This window comes from Cetorhinus maximus, chromosome 18 (assembly GCF_964194155.1).
Source record: "Cetorhinus maximus chromosome 18, sCetMax3.hap1.1, whole genome shotgun sequence".
NCBI lineage: Eukaryota > Metazoa > Chordata > Chondrichthyes > Lamniformes > Cetorhinidae > Cetorhinus > Cetorhinus maximus.
In genome coordinates, this window is record NC_135896.1 from 29063201 (window position 1) to 29082930 (window position 19730).

The 19730-nt window shown below is 41.1% G+C and overlaps 1 protein-coding gene across 2 annotated transcripts in view; it reads right to left on the reverse strand.

Moving 5' to 3' along the window:
- The window catches only part of ptpn21 (protein tyrosine phosphatase non-receptor type 21), an 89637-nt gene that overhangs the window by 24068 nt on the left and 45839 nt on the right, over nucleotides 1-19730 (reverse strand). For both annotated transcript variants that reach the window (XM_078562290.1, XM_078562289.1), the window contains exons 9-11: nucleotides 15949-16036; nucleotides 14693-14775; nucleotides 5921-5981 (exon numbers count right to left, since the gene is read on the reverse strand). In XM_078562290.1, the coding sequence (XP_078418416.1) occupies nucleotides 5921-5981; nucleotides 14693-14775; nucleotides 15949-16036 (232 nt within the window). The remainder of the gene's footprint in view (nucleotides 1-5920; nucleotides 5982-14692; nucleotides 14776-15948; nucleotides 16037-19730) is intronic.

Genomic DNA, 19730 nt, shown 5'->3' on the forward strand with positions numbered 1-19730 from the left:
CAAAACCTAGACAAGAAAGGTGAACACTTCTGGCATATACTTAAAAAATAAAAAAGTGGTTTAAAGCAGGATATTCTTGACTAACAAGGGAGTCAAAGGGTATCGGGGTAAGGGGGAATGTGGAGTTGTGGTCACAATCAGATCAGCCATGATCTTATTAAATGGCAGAGCAGGCTCGAAGGGGCTGAATGGCCTATCCTGCTCTTAATTCATATGATCATACGTAAATAAAATGATCCTAAAAGGTACACAGGACTAAGTATCAAACACACAGCCAATTTGGACGAATCTTGCATGATTAGTCCTATACACAAATAAAGGAGTCTGATTTTTTTTTCCTATGGCAATTTCAAAATCAGCAACAACTTATTTACATAGCATCTTCAATGGAGAAAAACGTCCCAAGGCACTTTACAGAAGCTAATCAAACAAAAATTGAGACTAGGGCCCAAAAGAGGTGTTGTTAGAAGGGGTGATGAAAAGCTCGGTTAAGAGATGTATTTTAAGGAGGGCCTTAAAGAAAAGCAGGTGACAAGGCAGAATGGTTTAATAGAGGGAATTACAGAGCTAAGGGCTCAGACAGCCAGGCTACCAATGAGGCAAAGAAAGCTGAAAGCAATTTTTTTTAAAAACATGACAAAAATAATAATTTCCACTGTTAGTTTTGTGCAGCTCGGGTTTAAAATGGAAGCTGCTCTCTCAACGAGATGCAAAATGGGAGGCAGGGAACAGCTAGTGAAAAACAAAATTCCACTTGATCAGGAATCAATTAACTCAAAAATAAAGGCACTAGACTTGAGGAACATGACTTTCAAGCAATTAAAAAGATATATAATTTCTGGTTGTGGTCAAATGTAAGAACAGCTTGGAGAAAATACAAAGCAAGCCATTCTTAAGGCCATTAAAAAATGGATAAATAGCCCAATTCCAGCTGCTTCCATTCAGTTTTGTGGGGGATAATTTTTTTTACAGCCTACCATTATTTAGATACACACAGTAGTTTGCTAGAGAAAATTAAGGGGTGTGGAACTCATAGATCCATAGCAGGAGGCCATTTGACCAGTAATGTTCATGCTGGCTCTCCGCAAGAACCCACTTAGTCCCACTCCCCTGCCATTTCTCTTTAGCTCTCAAAACTCTCCAGATAATTATCCAATGCTCTTTTGAAAGTCACAATTGAATCTGCTGCCACCACATGCCTCGGCAGTGCATTCCAGTCTCTTTGTGTAAAAAGGTTTTCCCTCCTGTTGCCAATCACCTCTTTTGCCAATCACCTCAAATCGGTGTGCTCTGAATCTTGATCCTTCCACAAACAGCAACAGTTTCTCCATATCTGCTCTATCTAAACCCCTCATGAGTTTGAATACCTCTATCAAACCATCTCTTCATCTTCTCTTCTCCAAGGAGAACAGCCCTTGCTTCTCCAATTTATCCATGTAACTGAAATTCCTCATCCTTGAAACCATTCTCATGAATCTTTTCTACACCCTCCCTAATGCCTTAATTAGCAAGATACCATCTGATTTAAAGAGTTCTGGGGCTATATCAATGATTTCGATATGGGAATTGAAGGAGTGCTGTCAACATTTGCAGATGCTGCCAAAATAAGAGATAAACTTATTTTTTTAGGATGATCAAAGGAAGCTGCAAGGGAATACTGAAATCAGGAATGGACTAAAAAATGATTGATGGAGCTCAATGTCAGTTAAGTGCGAGGAGATGCATTTTAATAAATAAATCAGCAGTAATTATACTCTAAAAGGCTCACTACTGTGCAACAGCAGAGGAACTAGGGGTATAATTTTAAAAGACATTAAAAGGCAGCACCCCGGGTTCCGAATTCTAGGCTTTATCTCAAGAGTATTAAAATATAGGAGCCAAGATGAGCCTACATAAAATCTTAAGTTCTCAGTTAGAGCTTGTGTGCAGTACCGAGCTCCATACAATAGAAAGGATATTGAGGCTTTAGAGAGGTTACATGGGATTACAAATATAATGGTAAACTTGAAAAAATGACATCTTTTGTCAGAATACTACAGAGTACAGGGCAATCTTTGTTTAAAATTATGTAATGATGGAAGCAGGTTAGATAGAAGAGTGCTGCTTCCGCTAGTTGAGGGATCACAGATACAAGATCAAATGCAAGAGATTTAAAACAGACAGCAAGGGAAATTCACTTTCAGGGTTAGTGTTAAGACAGAAACTATGGCAACATTCAATATTGGATTGGATATGTGGAAGAAGAAAATGGAGTTAAAGGAATGGGAACAGGATAGGCAAATGTCACTCAAACTACTTGCTTGAGCAAAGGGGAAACTCACTGAGCCAAATGGCCTCTTTCTCTGTTGTACATACAAACATATGAAATAGAAGATGTAGGCCATTCGGCCCTTCAAGCCTGCTCCACCATTCAATAAGATCATGGCTGATCTGTTTGTGTTGAGTTCTACATTCCCATCTACCCTCGATAACCTTTGATTCCCTTGCCTAACAAGAATCTATCTACCTCTGCCTTAAAAATAGTTTTAAGTGACTCCGGTTCCACTGCCTTCTGAGGACACATCAGGCACTGCAAGCATCGGAAACTCACATTCTGGAGTGATCCAATTCTAATATGACCAAAGACATAGGTTTTAAAGATGTTAACATAGAATGGCTAACATACGTTGACATAAAATGGCTGATACAATATGCATTATGGAAAAGCAGAGTTAACTTGAGTTAGAAACCTAGACTGGCATTTCACTGCAGGCAATTTGTGAAGGCAACATAGAGAAGACACTCCTCATAGTTGCTTGGTAGGAAATTTTGATATAAGAGCAGCGAGCAGGGCTTTGTTTATCATTAACCATAACAAGCTTAAACATGTGAGTAGTAGAATAGAGTAGATTATAATGCATAATGTTTATATCTATGAACGTGATAAGAAATAACAATTACAAGGCAGCAATGATCTCAGTTAGAGTACTGTGTACAGTATTAGGTTTCATATTATAGGAAGGATATTGAGGCTTTAGAGAAGTTACAACAGATGCACTAGAATGTTGTCTGGTATGAGGAATTACAAGCAGCTGAATGCTGTTACTATAAATCTAAAACGACAGGAGACTGATTAGGATAATAATATTCCTGCACCTGCCTGAAGAGAGTTACAAGTTGTTAAATAAAAACTATAAATTAGTAAATCAATGCTGCAATGTTTATTAATTGAACTAGGAGAAGTCGGTTCACACAACATACCAGCTCTCAGCATTAGTTAAATAATGAATAGAATTACTTGTTAAAATGAGTCATAATGGCACAGAAGGAGGCTGATCAGTCCATACCAGCTCTTTCCGTACAGCAATTAGGTCAGTCCCATCTCGATCCCAGTAGTTCTGCAAGTTTGTCCAAAATCCTAAATCTGTGCCCCCTAGTCCTTGGACCATCAGCTTCTACAGAAATGCCCTCTGCACCCTCACATTCTTCCTTAAGTGTACCTAACTGGACACAATATTCTAGATGTGGTCTGACCAGAGCTTTATAAAGTTTTGGCATACCTTCCCCGATTTTGTACACAATACATCTATTTATAAAGCCCAAGATCCCATTTACTTTGCAAATTACTCTCTCAATATGCCCTGCCACTTTCAAAGATCTATGCACATGAACCCCCAGGTCCCTCTGTTCCCACACACTTTTCATATCTGTGCCAGTAAGTCTGTATTGCTTCTCCCTATCCCTTCTGCTTAAATGCATCACCTCATATTTCTCTGCATTAAATTCCATCTGTCACTTGTCTGTCCATTCTGTTAGCCAATCTATGTCTTGCTGCATCAATTGACATCATCCTTGCTGGTTACCACACCTCCAAGTTTGGTAAGTTTTGAAATTTTATTCCGCATTCCAATATCCAAGTCATTTATCAAAAAAAAGGAATGGTCCTAGCACTGACCCTTGGGCAATACCAACATCCACCATCCATCAGTCTGAAAAACAACCATTTACCCTGACTCACTGATTTGAAGCCAACTTTTTAATTGAAGCCAACACAGACCCTCCCATTCCATTAGCCTGAATTTTGGTAACCAAAGTAAGTGGCATAAAGTCAGCTCAACAGAGCACTGCTTTGACAGGGTATTTACTTAACTCAGGGAATATGGTGAATGAGGTAATTCGGCACAGTGAGGGAAGAGGTACAGTTCTGGTCTGTTAGAAAACAAGGAGTGGTCCAAGAGAGGGAACGGAAGATAGTGAGACATGAGGCATTAACTAGTTAAGCAGATAAGATGATTTGTTGGTTTAAGGTTTCTTTTTTCCTGTGAACTAGGGTAGAAATTTAAACCAAGACCAGGAAAGTAAAAGTACTATATTAAATGTAGCTTAATTAGCTAAACTGTTTAATATAACTACAACTTAATTTAACTTGGTTCAATCACATTTAAGAGTACTGCATGCAGTTCTAGTCACCATATTATCAAAAGGAAATAAAGGCACTAGAGAAGTTGCAGAGAAAGTTTACAAGGACGATACCAGAAATGCATTGGTATACATAACAGGAAGAGATTGACAGGCTGGGTCTCTTCTTGTAAAAAAGTGGCTGAGGGGTAAAATTAAGAAAGCTTTTGACAGAGTGGATACGAAGAAAATGTTTTCATTTTTGGGGAAAAGCATGATTAGAGGCCACTAAAATAAGATAGTCACCAAGAAATCTAATAGGTAATTCAGAAAAAAGTTCTTTATCCAAAGCATGGTTAGAATGTGGAACTCTACCACATGGAATGGTTGAAGCAAATTGCATAAATGTGTATAAGGGGAAGCTAGGCAAGCATTTGAGGGAGAAGGGAAGACAGGGTTACGATGATCGATTCAGATAAGGAAAGATGGGGAGGCTCGAGTAGAGCATAAAATCCACATGGACTGGTCAAGATGAATAGCCCGTTTCTGTGCTGCATATCCTACGTAATCCTATGTGACCAGTTTTTAATCTGGCACTTCATGAATTGTTTTCTTAATATCCATAGAGACAACATCATTGCTTTCCCTACATCAACCTTCTCTGTCTTTTCATCAAAAAATTCAAATGGATTAGTCAAGCACGATCTTCCTTTCACAAATCCATGCTGGCTTTCCTCAATTAACCCAAACCTCTCCAAGTGCTTGTTGATTTTCCCCCCACCCCGGTTATGATTTCTAAAACCTTATCACCACTCATGTTAAATTGACCAGCCTGCAGTTACATGGAATATCCTTACACCATTTCGTCAATAAGGGTTTCATATTTGCTGCTCTCCAATTTTCAGGCACCTCTACCATTTCTAGGAAAGCTTATTGCAAACCCTTTAGCTATCTCCACTCCCTTTAGAAACCTGGGATGCAAGCCAACCAGATCACATAGCAGTGACCTATCCACTCTAAGCATAGCTAGCCTTTCCTGTACATCTTGTCTATCAATTTTCACCTCAGCCATTACTACCTTTGTCTCTACTGATATTTTGTCAGCATTCTCTTCCTTAGTAAATACCAAAGTACTCTTATTCTAGCCTTGCCTTGCCTTGCACCTAAGCATATATATTCCTCTTTGTCCCTAATAGGATCCACCCTACGTCTTACTACCTGCACTTACTTACATGCTGGTAAAAGATTTTCAACTTGCACTATGTTAACTGCCATTCCATTCCCATGTTCTCTCTTTGCCAATCGTTCATTCCTCTTCACTTCCCCTCTCAGCTTATTGCACTTGGCCTGGTTCTCACTTGAAGAATTCACCTGACATGCATCATAAACCCTCTTTTTTTGATTCATCATATTATCTATCTCCCTTTTCATCAAAAGGAATCCTGAATAAGATTGCTATTAATTATTTGGTGGCAGCACTAGATAAGACCTTTTAAGTCATGTTGGGAACAAAATGAAAGCTATAAGGCAGCATCTCACATACCAAAGACATTCTTGACAACAGGCTCCTTCGGACTGGACTCACTGAAGCAGTTTGAGTTTGTCTGAAATCGGAAAGCAGATGATTGTTGCAATCCAAACCATTTTTCCCTCTAAAGTTAAGAGTTTAAATGCTTTTAAAAGTATTTAACAGTAAAAACCCATCGTAAAACTCCATGTACAAACAGATCTCCACCAGTAGCAGTTAAAATGGTTTTTTTTTGGGGGGGGGGGGGGAGATGAAAAAGACAATGCAACTATATACATTATATTGCTGCTGCAAAACTATGTAGCTTTTAAGTTTTACTTCACAACTTTCAGCACTTTTTTCCCCTTTTATATTACATCTATTTGGTAAATCAAAATCTAAAGAAATTTGAAAATCCATATGCATCATATAATCTTACAATGTTAAAGCACAGAAATAGGTTATTCAGGCACAGTGTGCACACTGGAGCATTGTGGGAAGCCAACCAGAATGAGACCAGGGCCTGAGGGCACTGAGTTGTGGACAATGAGATTTAGGTGTCCATATATACAAATCAATAAAAACTAGTGATCAGGTACAAAAGAAATCAAAAAAGCTAATACACTGCTGGCCTTTAGGGCTTTGTAAATATAGACCATGAAGATCCTAAATTTGTTCCCTGGTCTGTGCCAGTTGACCTCAGTTGAGTGTGTGAAAGAGGTACAAAAATTGGCTTCAGTGTCCTTGCTTAGGGAAAGGGAAATTACCACTTCAATGTTCTGTTCTAATTCCCAATTGCTATACCTGATGGAAGCAAAGGCATCAATTCACTAAGTAAGGCCTACAAGCAAATACATGATCAACAGGCACTCGAGCAAGTTACTAGAGATCAACTAGTACCCATGAAGCTGCACTCAAGAGTTAATGCATTCAGGAAAAGAGGGAAGGGGGAAAAATACATTCATATGAAACTGAAAGCAGAGCAATAATCCCAGGATAGAGTTAATATCTATAAACTCAATTTTCTTTGAGTTTATTGGGTCATTTAAATGTGTTGACTATTTATTTTATTTCTCCAATGTTTATTTTAACATACTGTGCTAGATTTTTATGATTAAGCAGATCACAGAGCTTCACTTTATATCCAAACCTAAACAACAATGTCAATTGCTCAGTTACAAATAACAGCGTGACTTTGAAAAAAAAAATTGGATAATTATTTGAAGAACAAAAAAATTTGCAGGCCTATGGAGAAAAAGGTGGGAGAGTGGGACTGGGTGAGTTGCTCTTACAGAGAGACAGCATAGACATGACAGGCTGAATGGCCTCCTTCTGGACTGTAACAATTCCATGACGTATAGGAAAGGAAAACTGCACACCTCCCAGACAGAGAGCAAACACTTACAATGCAGAGGCGAGGAAAACAAAAACAGTTTGGCTCATCCTTTGCAGGGAAGAGAAAGACTTGAAAGTAAAGGCAAATGGGAAAAAGGGAAATAAAAATCACAGAATTATTACAGCACAGGTGGCGGCCATTTGGCCCATTGTGTATGCGCTGGCTCTCCACAAGAGTGATTTGCCTAGTGTAACTCCCCTGCCTTCTCTCCTTAGCCTTGCACATTGTTCCTTTTCAGAAAATCTAATTCCCTCTTGGATGTCTTGATTGAGCCTGCATGCACCACTGTCAGGCAGTGCATTCCAGATCCAAGCCACTCACTGTGTGTAAAAGCTTTTCCTCATGTCGCCATTGCTTCTTTTGTTAATTATTTTAAGTGTACCCCCTCTGGCTCTTGGTTCTTTCACCATGGGAACAGTTTTTCCCTATCTACTGTGTACAAACCCCTCATGATTTTGAATGCCTCGGTCGAATCTCCTTTTCATCTCCAAGGGAAACAGTCCCAACTTCTCTAATCTATCTACATAACTGAAGGAGCTCACCCCTGTGACCATTTTTGTTAACCTTTCCTGAAGTGTGGTGCCCAGAACTGGATGCAATATTCCAACTGAGGCCGAACCAGTGTTCTATTCAAATTTAGCATAACTTCCTTGTTTTGATACTCTATCCCCCATTAATAAAGTTGAGGATGCTGTATGCTTTATTAACCATGCTCTCAACCTGTCCTGCCACTTTCAATGATTTAAGCACATATACACTTGGGTCCCTCTGCTCTTGCGTCCCCTTTAGAATTGTATCCTTTATTTTCTATTGTCCCTCGTTTCTCCTACCAAAAATAAATCACTTCACACTTCTCTGCATTAAATTTAATCTGCCACTTGACCACCCATTCCACCAACCTGTACATGTCCTTTTGAAGTTCTACACTATCCTCCTCACAGTTCACAATTTTTCCAAGTTTTGTATCATCCACATATTTTGAAACTGTGCCCAATCTGGGTCATTAATATATCGTGCAAAGAGCAAGAGTTCGAACACTGACCCCATGTGGAACTCCACTACAACCTTCCTCCACTCCGAAAAACATAGATTAATCCCAACTCTGTTTCCTGTCACTCAGCCAATTTTATATTCATGCTGCTACTGTCCCTTTATTCCACGAGCTATAACTTTGCCCACAGACTGTTTTGCAGCACCCTATCAAATGCCTTCTGGAAGTCCATGTACACCACATCAAGAACATTACACTCATCAACCTTCTCTGTTACCTCTTCAAAAATCTCCAGCAAGTTATTTAAACATGATTTTCCCTTAACAAATCCATGCTGGTGTTCCTTAGTTAACCTTCATTTGCCCAAGTGAATATTAATTTAGTCCTGAATTATCATTTCTAGAAGCTTCCCCACCACAGAAGTTAAAGTGACTGGACTGTAGTTGCTGGGCTTATCTTTACACCCTTTTTTGAACAAGGGTATAACATTTGCAATTCTCCAGTCCTCTGGCACTATCCGAGTCTGAGGAAGGCTAGATAATTATGGCTATTGCCTCCACAATTTCCACACTCACTTCCCTCAGTATCCTTGGATGAAGCCCATCCAGTCCTGGTGCCTTTCAACTCAAGTACAGACAGCTTATCCAATATCACCTCTTTATCAATTTTAAACTCTTCAGGTGTCTGAATTACCTCTTCTTTCACCATGACCTGCACAACACCTCATTCCTTGGTAAAAATAGATGCAACATTGGCATCTACCCGGCAACGTGGAAAATTGCTCAGGTATGTCCCATCCACAAAAAGTAGGACAAATCCAACCCAGATAATTACCATCCCATCAGTCTACTCTCGATCATGAGTAGAGTGATGGAAGGGATCATTAACAGTCAAGTGGCACTTGCTTAGAAAAAACCTGCTCACTAAAGCCTTGGTTCAAACATTGACAAAAAAGCTAAACTCCAGATGTGAGGTGAGTGTGACTGCCCTTGACAACAAGACATGAAGGACCCTAGCAAAACTCTGGAGTCTGTAGAAATCAGGAGTGGGGGTGGGTGGAGGAATCTCTGCTGGTTGGAGTCATACCTAGTACAAAGAAAGATGGTTATGGTTATTGAAGGTCAATCATCTCAGTTCCAGGACATCACTGCAGGAGTTCCTCAGGGTAGTGTCCTCAGCTCAACCATCTTCAGCTGCTTCATCAATGATCTTCCTTCCATCATAAGGTCAGATGTGGGCATGTTCGCTGATGATTGCACAATGTTCACCATTCGTGACTTCAGATACTGAAGCAGTCCATATTTAAATGCAGCAAGACCTGGACAATATCCAGGCTTGGGCTGACAAGTGGCAAGTAACATTCATGCCACACAAGTGCCAGGCAATGACCATCTCCAACAGGAAAGAATATAATCATCACCCCATGGCATTCAATGGCATCGCTGAATCCCTCGTTATCAACATTCTAGGGGTTACCATTGACTAGAAACTGAACTGGACTAGCCATATAAATACTGTGGCTACAAGAGCAGGCAAGAGAATAGGAATCCCGTGGTGGTTCCCCAAAGCTTGTCTACAAGGCCCAGGTCAGGAGTGTGATGGAATACCCTCCACTCGCCTGGATGAGTGCGGCTCCAACAACACTCAAGAAGCTTGGCCCCGTCCAGGACAAAGCAGCCTGCTTGATTGGGACTCCATCCCAATTCATATTCATTCCCTCTAACACCGATGCACAGTGGCAGCAGTGTGTACCATCTACAAAATGCACTGCAGGAATCAGTGGCAGATTGACTGTGAAACACACTGTTCTGTGGCACTGGGCCCGCAAATGACTGGGGGCCCCAAAATGCAGGCCAAATCTGACACGTTTTTTGAAATATCCCCTGTCCAATATAATGTGAACAATTATTGTGTTGTGTCCTCTCTAAACTATAAACATCATTGTTCTGGAGTGTGGGGACATCTACTGGCCGCAAATGAGAACCGTAATAGAGTGGTTCAAATTTACATTCACTGTCAATGCTACAGAAACAGGACAATGTGCAATGTGAGCAAATAGTTTCTGTCTATAAAATCTGTCGTATTATTTCACGTTTTATAGTGAAAAATATGAAGAATCCGGAAATAACAACAAATTTACTTCATTCGTTGGATAGTTGTAAATTTGCAGTGTTACCTTTCATTAGACATTCCTGTCTGATTTCTCAGCATAGTCTTTACATTACTTGAAATGAACCAAACACAAATACCAATGAAATCTGAGGGCAACGCTGCAAGTTTCAGGGAAAAACCTGTAAAGTGGAAAGGGGTGAAATACAGAAAGAATAAAATGAAATTAAAATATAAGCGCAAAATGCTGGGCTGATGGCTCCATGGTGCTCAGAGGGGGTCTCTCCAAGGCAACAGCTGCTCACCCCTGCCTCCAGCTCTAACACTACTGCTGTAGGGGGTCATCCCTCTGATCGTAGCCTGCCTACTTGTCCCCTGCCTACTTGTCCCCTGCTCATTGTAGTAAAAAATGTCCACCCTTTGAGGGCTTCTAAACATGGAGGCACCCTCTTTCTCTGTAGCTTCAGCAGCAGCCACCTCTGGTATGGCTTTCAGCTATGAGAGGCAGGCCACCTTCTTCATGGACAATGGTCCCTCCAGTGGCCTCTTCATTGGCCGCCGCCAACAAAATCACAAATGTTGTCCATCACACGGACTTGGGACCAGCTTTTGGTCCTTATTAATAGCAACGGATTTCGGTGGGACAGTCAGATTTCCAGTGCTGATGGGGTCTATTTCTAACAATGTGGATATTTATTTTATTGACGGGAGATGTGGAGCTGCTTAATGTCCTTACAGCTGGAACTGATGATGCATTCACTGATGGTCCAGCCTTGTAGAAAATCCATGATCAGAATTGCAGCTTCATAGTTAAAAGGTAGGCAGGCTGAATATTCAGGGTTGATCTTCCTTATAACTGATCTCAGAACAAGTGATAAATAAGCAAGTGCTGCTGATGCTGGAAATCCGACATAACAGTATGTGCTGAAAATACTCAGCATATCTGGCAGAATTTATGGAGAGAGAAACAGATTCAACATTTTGGTCAATGATGATCCTTCTTCAGAACATGCAATGTTGGTTTTGTTACTGCTGTTTTCAATTATTCTCGATGACTGCAATTGCAGAACGTGGTCATTATCAAGCTGGGGTCCACAAACCCTGGGGAGTGAGAGAAGGCTTTCCAGGGGGTCTGAAAAATAAATTTTCGACTGGGCGAGAGAGAAACGCAAGGCAGGTAGGCAAAAAAAAGACACTGCCAGCTTTGTATAAATTATTGGTAGTTAGTGTTAGTCCCGCACAAGTAGCTAACAAGATGCACATCCAAAGCTTCTGAATACTTGCCCTTCTTCATGCTGATGAACGCCTCGGCTGCCATCTCTCAGTTACTTTGCAGAGGGGAAACTCTTTCGAGTTACCAACAGTCACAGATTGCAACTCTTTCGAGTACAATCACAGTTCTTGGTTTCCGGGAGTGGGACATGAACCCACAACCCTCTGATTCAAAGGCGAGGGTGCTATGAACTGAGCCACAGCTGACACCTCTTACAGAGGGGAAGTGGGAGACCAATTGTTGTTCAATTAATGCAAGGGTGTACTCAATTTGAAATCAGGCAGCAAGTAATTGTCATTACAATGCTGTCTGACTTGCTGAGTGTTCTAACATTTTGTTTATCTTCATCCCTCATTGGCTTGATTGTAGTAATAGTGGAAAACCTGTCAGTTTGATTTATATCTTTATTGCAACATGCTGGAAGATATCATGTAAAATTCCTCATGATTAAATAAGACCGAAAAGCTAGGCTGGATTTGCACACGTCTATGAAATATTCAAGAGAATGTCTCAATTTGAAAACTGGGGGTTGGGGGAGGAACGTCGAGAGAATGTGCTTTTTCTTGGCTGGATCCAGGGGTGGGGGCAGTGCCGAAAATGAAGCTGCACACAGGGCCCCACTAACTCCTAAATCCACCAGTGGCAGGAATTCATCAAGGCTACTTTGACAGCAATTTCAAACCAACAACCACTGCCATCTAGGACAAGGGCAGCAGATGCATGGGAACACCACCACCACCCCTCCAAGTCACACACCATCCTGACTTGGAAATAGATCACCGTTCCTTCACTGTTACTGGGTCAAAATTGTGGAACTCCCTCCCTAACAGCATGGTGGATGTACCTACACCACATGGACTGCAGCAGTTCAGGACAGCAGCTCATCACCACCTTCTCAAGGGCAATCAGGGATGGGCAATAAATTCTGGCCTAGTCAGCGACGCCCACATCCTATGTATGAATTTTTTTTTTTTAAACGTTCATTTAATGCCTCAGCCATGTCCCCTGCCTCCAGGCCCAAGTTCCCTTTTTGGTCCCTAAACTCAGCCCTACTCCTCCTTATACCACGTTTTTACTATTTATATGCCTATAGAAGACTTGGGATTCTCTTTTATATTAGTTGCTAGTCTCTTTGCATATTCTCTCTCTCATATGCTTTTTCACCTTCCCCTTTGAGCCTTCTACATTCTGCCTGGTTCTTAGCTGAATTGTCCACCTGATATCTGTCATAAGCACACTTTCCTTTTCTTCTTCATCTCTATCTCTTTCATTATCTAGGGAGCTGTCGATTTGTTTGCCCTACCTTTCCACTTCTTAGTAATATACCTTGTCTGCTCCCGAACTCACTCTCTTCTCTAAAGGGAGCCCAGTTTTCAGATATTGTTTTGCCTGTCAACCTTTGATTCCAATTGATCTGGGTTAGATCTGTTTTCAGTACACTGAAGTTGACCTTCCCCCAGTTAATTATTCTTACTCTGGATTGTTGTTCTTTGTCCTTTTCTATAATCAACCTAAACCTTATGATACAATGATCACTGTCCCCTAAACTGTCCCCACTGACGCTTGACAAAAAGATGAAAAAATGTTTCCAAGAACCTTGGAATGATACAGATGAGTCGCTAAACATAAGGGAAATACAAATTAAAGTTCAGACAACTATTTTACTTCCATCTTGTCATCTGTTTCAATTTAAAATACAATACCAGAAAATTGTGCCTGCACTACCGATTTAATAGACTTGTGCTCCAGAACTTGCCGCACCCCTAGCCAAGCTGTTCCAGTACAGCTACAACACTGGCACCTACCCAGCAATGTGAAAAATTGCCCAGGTATGTCCTGCACACAAAACAACAGGACAAATCCAACCCAGCCAATTGCCGACCCATCAGTTTACTCTCAACCATCAGTAAAATAATGGACGGGGTCATCAACAGTCCTATCAAGCGGTACTTGCTAAGAAATAATCTGCTCATTGACGCTCAGTTTGGGTTCTGCTAGGATCACTCAGCTCCTGACTTCATTACAGCTTTGGTTCAAACATGGACAAAAGAGCTGAAGTCCAGAGGTGAGGTGAGAGTGATGCCCTTGACATCAAGGCTGCATTTGACCGAGTGTGGCATCAGGGAGCCCTAGCAAAACTGGAGTCAATGGGAATCAGGGGGAAAAACTCTCCTCTGGTTGGAGTCATACCTAGCATAAAGGAAGATGGTTAAAGTTATTGGAGGTCAATCATCTCAATTCCAGGACATCACTGTAGCAGTTCCTCAGGGTAGTGTCCTAGGCCCATCCATCTTGAGCTGCTTCATCAATGGCCTTTCTTCTATCATAAGGTCAGTAATGAGGATGTTCGCTGATGATTGCACAATGTTCAGCACCATTCGCAACTCCTCAGATACTGAAGCAGTCCATGTCCAAACGCAGCAGGACCTGGACAATATCCAGGCTTGTGTGGCAAGTAACATTCATGCCACACAAGTGCCATGCAATGACCATTTCCAACAAGAGAGAATCTAACCACCGCCTTGACATTTAATGGCATTACCATTGCTGAATCCCTCACTATCAACATCCTGGGGGTTACCATTGAGCAGAAACTGAACTGGACTAGCCATATAAATATTGTGGCTAAAAGAGCAGGTCAGAGGCTAGGAATCCTGTGGTCAGTAACTCACCTCCTGAATCCCAAAGCTTGTCCACCATCTACAAGGCACAAGTCAGGAGTGAGATGGAGTACTCTCCACTTGCCTGGATGAGTGCACCTCCAACAACACTCGAGAAGCTTGACAACATCCAGGACAAAGCAGCCTAATTGATTGGCACCCATCCACAAACATTCACTCCCTCCAGCAGTGTGTTGCTGCATCAAAATCGTGGAACACTTTCCCTAACAGCACTGTGGGTATACCTACAGCAAATGGACTGCAGCGATTCAAGGAGGCGTCTTACCGCCACCTCCAAGAGCAATTAGTAATGGGCAATAAATGCTACCCTAGCCTGCAATGCCCTCATCCCACGAATGAATAAATGAGTTATACTTACAAGTTAGAGTTTTTATTCAGGCTATAAAACTTGCGTCGTGCAACACACATTCGCCATACATATTTGGATGTTTCCATATCTTCCTGCAGAAATAAAATTAAAACCAGTATCAGTAGCTTCTACAATATCTTACTTATAAGCATAAAAAGTTACCACAGAAAATTATGAAGTACACAGCAAAAAGATAGGTTTAACCCTTCAGGTGTAACCATCTGTCAGAACTGAGAAGTAAAAGACTGGCAAATATTTTAGTTTTGAAAAATAGAGGCAAAGGAAGAAGCAGATGACTTGAACAATGTACAAATTGCTTACTAGAATAACCTGTGTATGTATTTCACTAGAATTGGGACCAGCCAGTAACATTCCTATGCATTGCCAGTCAGCAAATTTTTACAGCGCAGTGCTCTTTCCGCCATTTAATTCCATCATGGTTGATTTATACCTCTGCTCCATTTACCCACTTTTTCCATATCAGTTGATTCTCTAACCCAACAAAAATTTATCCATCTCAGTCTTCAAAATTTCAGTTACTGCCCTGTCCCATTCCTCCCCCTTATATATTATTTTCCTTTTCCAATTCTTTAACTATGTCTCTGTCATGCACTGTACGATTCACTGGCCAAAATATACTCTAAGTTGATCTATTTCAACTCTCTTACAAACATCAAACACCATTTTGCATGACTGCCTGCTAAACCCCCAGAAACTAATTTTTCTCATTTTGCAAATTTCCTGACTGCCAATCAAGATTAGGGACTCATCATTTAGGATGTGTTACACACCGATGTTGTTCTTTTATGGTGGTCCAAACATAGAAATAAGATGTGTTTACCTGATTAATAAAACTGTAACTGAAATATAATTAATAAAATTGCACTTTTCCAACTTTTGGGGATTTATTACTCTGAATATAGTTTCGTAGTGCATGGATGTTATCTACTCAGACGCCATACTCCTAAACTGGCTTCTACATAAATAATTAATAGTTAAAGCCAAGTGAGATCACATAACTAGGGAAGTATTAAATTAACGTTGAAGGATATACATTAAATGCTCTGTTCCCTTAAGCCAGGTTAGTAGAAAGGAAATAAACAATCCTGAGACCACAATGCAGTATGAGTTACTATCTTCGGACAACAGTACAAGTTGATGTGTTGTCTTCTGAGATCAGTGTATTTCTGAATTTGTTTTGTTCCATTACATAATATCAGACTTGCGCACATATCAACTGAAGGTAAAAGTTTCAGAGCACTCACTGTCTGGAACTGGATGGTCTCCTCTTTGTTTGCCAGTTCTAATGCAAAGAAGGATTTGTTGTGAGACAGATTGGATATATCATTCCATCTAAAAAGGGAAAGATAATTTCGTTATATAGGCATTTCTACCTCAACTGAAAAGATTTAAAACTGATTTTAGCTAAATTAGCAATGATATTGAGTGTTTTTTGGCATGGAAAGGTATTTTGCTTTGTAGCAGAGGTGAACCTGATCATGTCTCACAGCATTAATTTAGTATCACCATGTGACTGAATAATTCCATCCACTGTGAAACTTATCAGGACACATTACTGTGGATAGGTGAGAAAAAGTACTTCAGTGCAAAATATTCAACATTTTTTAGTCCAAAGTTTTTTTTAAAAACTTTCATTTACTAGATGTAACCATTTCTTGCGATTTCTCCTCATGACTTTGCAAGGAACTAAAATTGCAGAACAATACTCAGCTGACAGAATAATGAACTCTGCCAGTTCAGTAAAAAGCAGAATCTCTTAATTCAAGATACCAAACCAAACAAAAGTGAATTTCAAAATTGAACAAAGTGATCAAATAGGCTAATGTGTGTTGGCATTCAAAAAAAAGGAAGTGGTGCTTCAGTTGTACAAAGCCTTGGTCAGACCCCCATCTGGAGCACCAGTTTTGGACACAACCTCAAGAAAGATGCATTGGGTCTTGGAGGGAAGTACAGTGCAGAGTCACTAGAATGATGCTGCAGCTCAAATAGTTAAATTATGAGGATAGATGAAGTGAGCTTGGCTGGCATTCCCTCCAGTTTAAACAGAAGGGTGATAAAACCAAGGTGTTTAAAATGATAGAGAGATTCAATAGAGTAGATACAGAGAAACTATTTCCCATGGTGGGATTCCAGGGCAACAGAGCATTATCTTAAATTAGAAATTGGCTACTTGGGTGTGAAAAAGGTAGCGGAAATCTGAAAAATTCCCAAAATGCTGTGGTTCCTCGGTCAATTAATATTTTTAAGACTCAGATCAATAAGTTAAGGGTTGATTTGATTGAGGTTTTAGGATTTTGAAAGGAACTGATCAGGTGGATGGAGAGAGAAATGTTTTTCCTGGTGCAGGAGTCTAGGACAAGGAGATACAACTTTAAAATCAGAGCCATGTCATTAAGCAGAGAAAAGTTAGGAAACACACCTCATGCAAAGGGCAGCAAAACTGTGGAACTCATTCCCCCAAAAAAAGCAGTAAATACTACTTTAATTAATTTGAAATAGATAAAATTTTTACCAGATAAGCAAATAAAAGGATATGGAGCAAAGACGGGTGGAAACAGTTAAGATATAGATCAGTTATGTCCATCACCAAGGCTGGCTCAGTAGAATCTCTTCTGACCGAGTCCTAAATGGCATAGTTGCAACACTGGGCCAGCGGCAGGTGGTGAATCATGAGGGAAAAACCAACTTGACTTCATCCTCACCAATATTTTTCTTTAATTAATTAACGTGACCATAATTCAGTAAGTTTCAAGGTACAGGTGGATAAGGATAACAGGAGTCCTCGGGTTAAGATGCTTAATTGGGGGAAGGCTAATTATAACAATATTAGGCAGGAACTGAGGAATCTCGACTGGAGGCGGATGTTTGAGGGCAAATCAACAACTGACATGTGGGGGGCTTTCAAACTTCAGTTGATAAGAATTCAGGACCGGCATGTTCCTGTTAGGATGAAGGATAAGTATGGCAAGTTTCAGGAACTTGGATAATGAAGGATGTTGTGAGATTAGTCAAAAAGAAAAGGGAAGCATTCGTAAGGGCTAGAAGGCTGGGAACAGATGAAGCCCGCGGACAATATAAAGAAAGTAGGAAGAAGCTTAAGCAAAGAGTCAGGAGGGTTAAAAGGGGTCATGAAAAGTCATTGGCAACCAGGATTAAAGAAAATCCCAAGGCCTTTTATACATATGTAAAAAGCAAGAGGGTGGCCAGGGAAAGGGTAGGCCCACTCAGGGACAGAGGTGGGAATCTGTGTGTGGAGCCAGAAGAAATGGGAGATACACTAAATGAGTACTTCTCATCGTTATTCACCAAAGAGAAGGACTTAGCGGCCGATTTGTCGAGTGCGTAGAAAGCCTGGATCATGTGGAGATCAAGAAAGAGGTGTTAGGCATCTTGAAAAATATTAAGGTGGATAAGTCCCCAGGGCCAGATGGGATCTACCCCAGAGTACCGAGGGAGGCAAGGGAGGAGATTGCTGGGGCCTTGACAGAAATCTTTGTATCTTCACTGGCTATGGGTGAGGTCCCAGAGGACTGGAGAATGGCCAATGTTGTTCCATTGTTTAAGAAGGGTAGCAGGGATAATCCAGGAAATTACAGGCCAGTGAGCCTTACGTCAGTGGTAGGGAAATTATTGGAGAAGACTCTTCGTGACAGGATTTACTACCATTTGGAACCAAATGGGCGTTTTAGTGAGAGGCAGCATGGTTTTGTGAAGGGGAAGTTTTTCGAGGAAGTGACAAAGATGATCGACGATGGAAGGGCAGTGGATATTATCTACATGGATTTCAGTAAGGCCTTTGACAAGGTCCCTCATGGCAGACTGGTACAGGAGGTAAAGTCGCATGGGTTCAGAGGTGAGCTGGCAAGATGGATACAGAATTGGCTTGGTCATAGAAGACAGAGGGTAGCAGTGGAAGGGTGCTTTTCTGAATGGAGAGCTGTGACTAGTGGTGTTTCGCAAGGATCAGTGCTGGGACCTTTGATGTTTATAGTATATGTAAATGATTTGGAGGAAAATGTAATTGGGCTAATTAGTAAGTTTGCAGACGACACTAAGGTTGGAGGAGTTGCAGATAGTGAAGAGGATTGTCAAAGGATGCAACAGGATATAGATCAGTTGGAGACTTGGGCGGGGAAATGGCAGATGGAGTTTAATCTGGACAAATGCGAGGTAATGCATTTTGGAAGGTCTAATACAGGTAGGAATTATACAGTAAATGGCAGAACCCTTAAGTGCATCAGTGGACAGAGGGATCTGGGTGTACAGGTCTACAGGTCACTGAAAGTGGCAACGCAGGTGGATAAGGTAGTCAGGAAGGCATATGGCATGCTTGCCTTCATCGGCAGGGGTACTGAGTATAAAAGCTGGGAAGTCATGGTTAGGCCACACTTGGAATACTACGTGCAATTCTGGTCGCCACATTACCAGAAGGATATGGAGGCGTTGGAGAAGGTGCAGAGGAGGTTTACCAGGATGCTGCCTTGTCTGGAGGTTATTAGCTATGAGGAGAAGTTGGAGAAACGTGGATTGTTCTCACTAGAGCGACAGAGATTGAGGGGCGACTTGATAGAAGTCTACAAAATTATGAGTGGCATGGACAGAGTAGATAGTCAGAAGCTTTTTCCCAGGGTGGAAGAGTCAATTACTAGGGGACATAGATTTAAGGTGAGAGGAGAAAACTTTAGAGGAGATGTGCGGGGCAAGTTTTTTACGCAGAGGGTAGTGATTGTCTGGAATTCGCTGCCAGAGGAGGTGGTGGAAGCAGGTATGATAGTGGTGTTTAAGAGGCAGCTTGACAAATACATGAATAGGATGGGAATAGAGGGATACGGACCCCACAAGTGCAAAATGTTTTAGTTTGACGGGCAATATGATCGGCGCAGGCTTGGAGGGCCGAAGGGCCTGTTCCTGGGCTGTACTTCTCTTCTTCTTTGTTCTTATTCATTCATAGGATGTGGGCCAGTATTTATTGCCCATTACTAACTGCCCTTGATGAGCCATCTTCTTGAACTGCTGCAGTCCATGT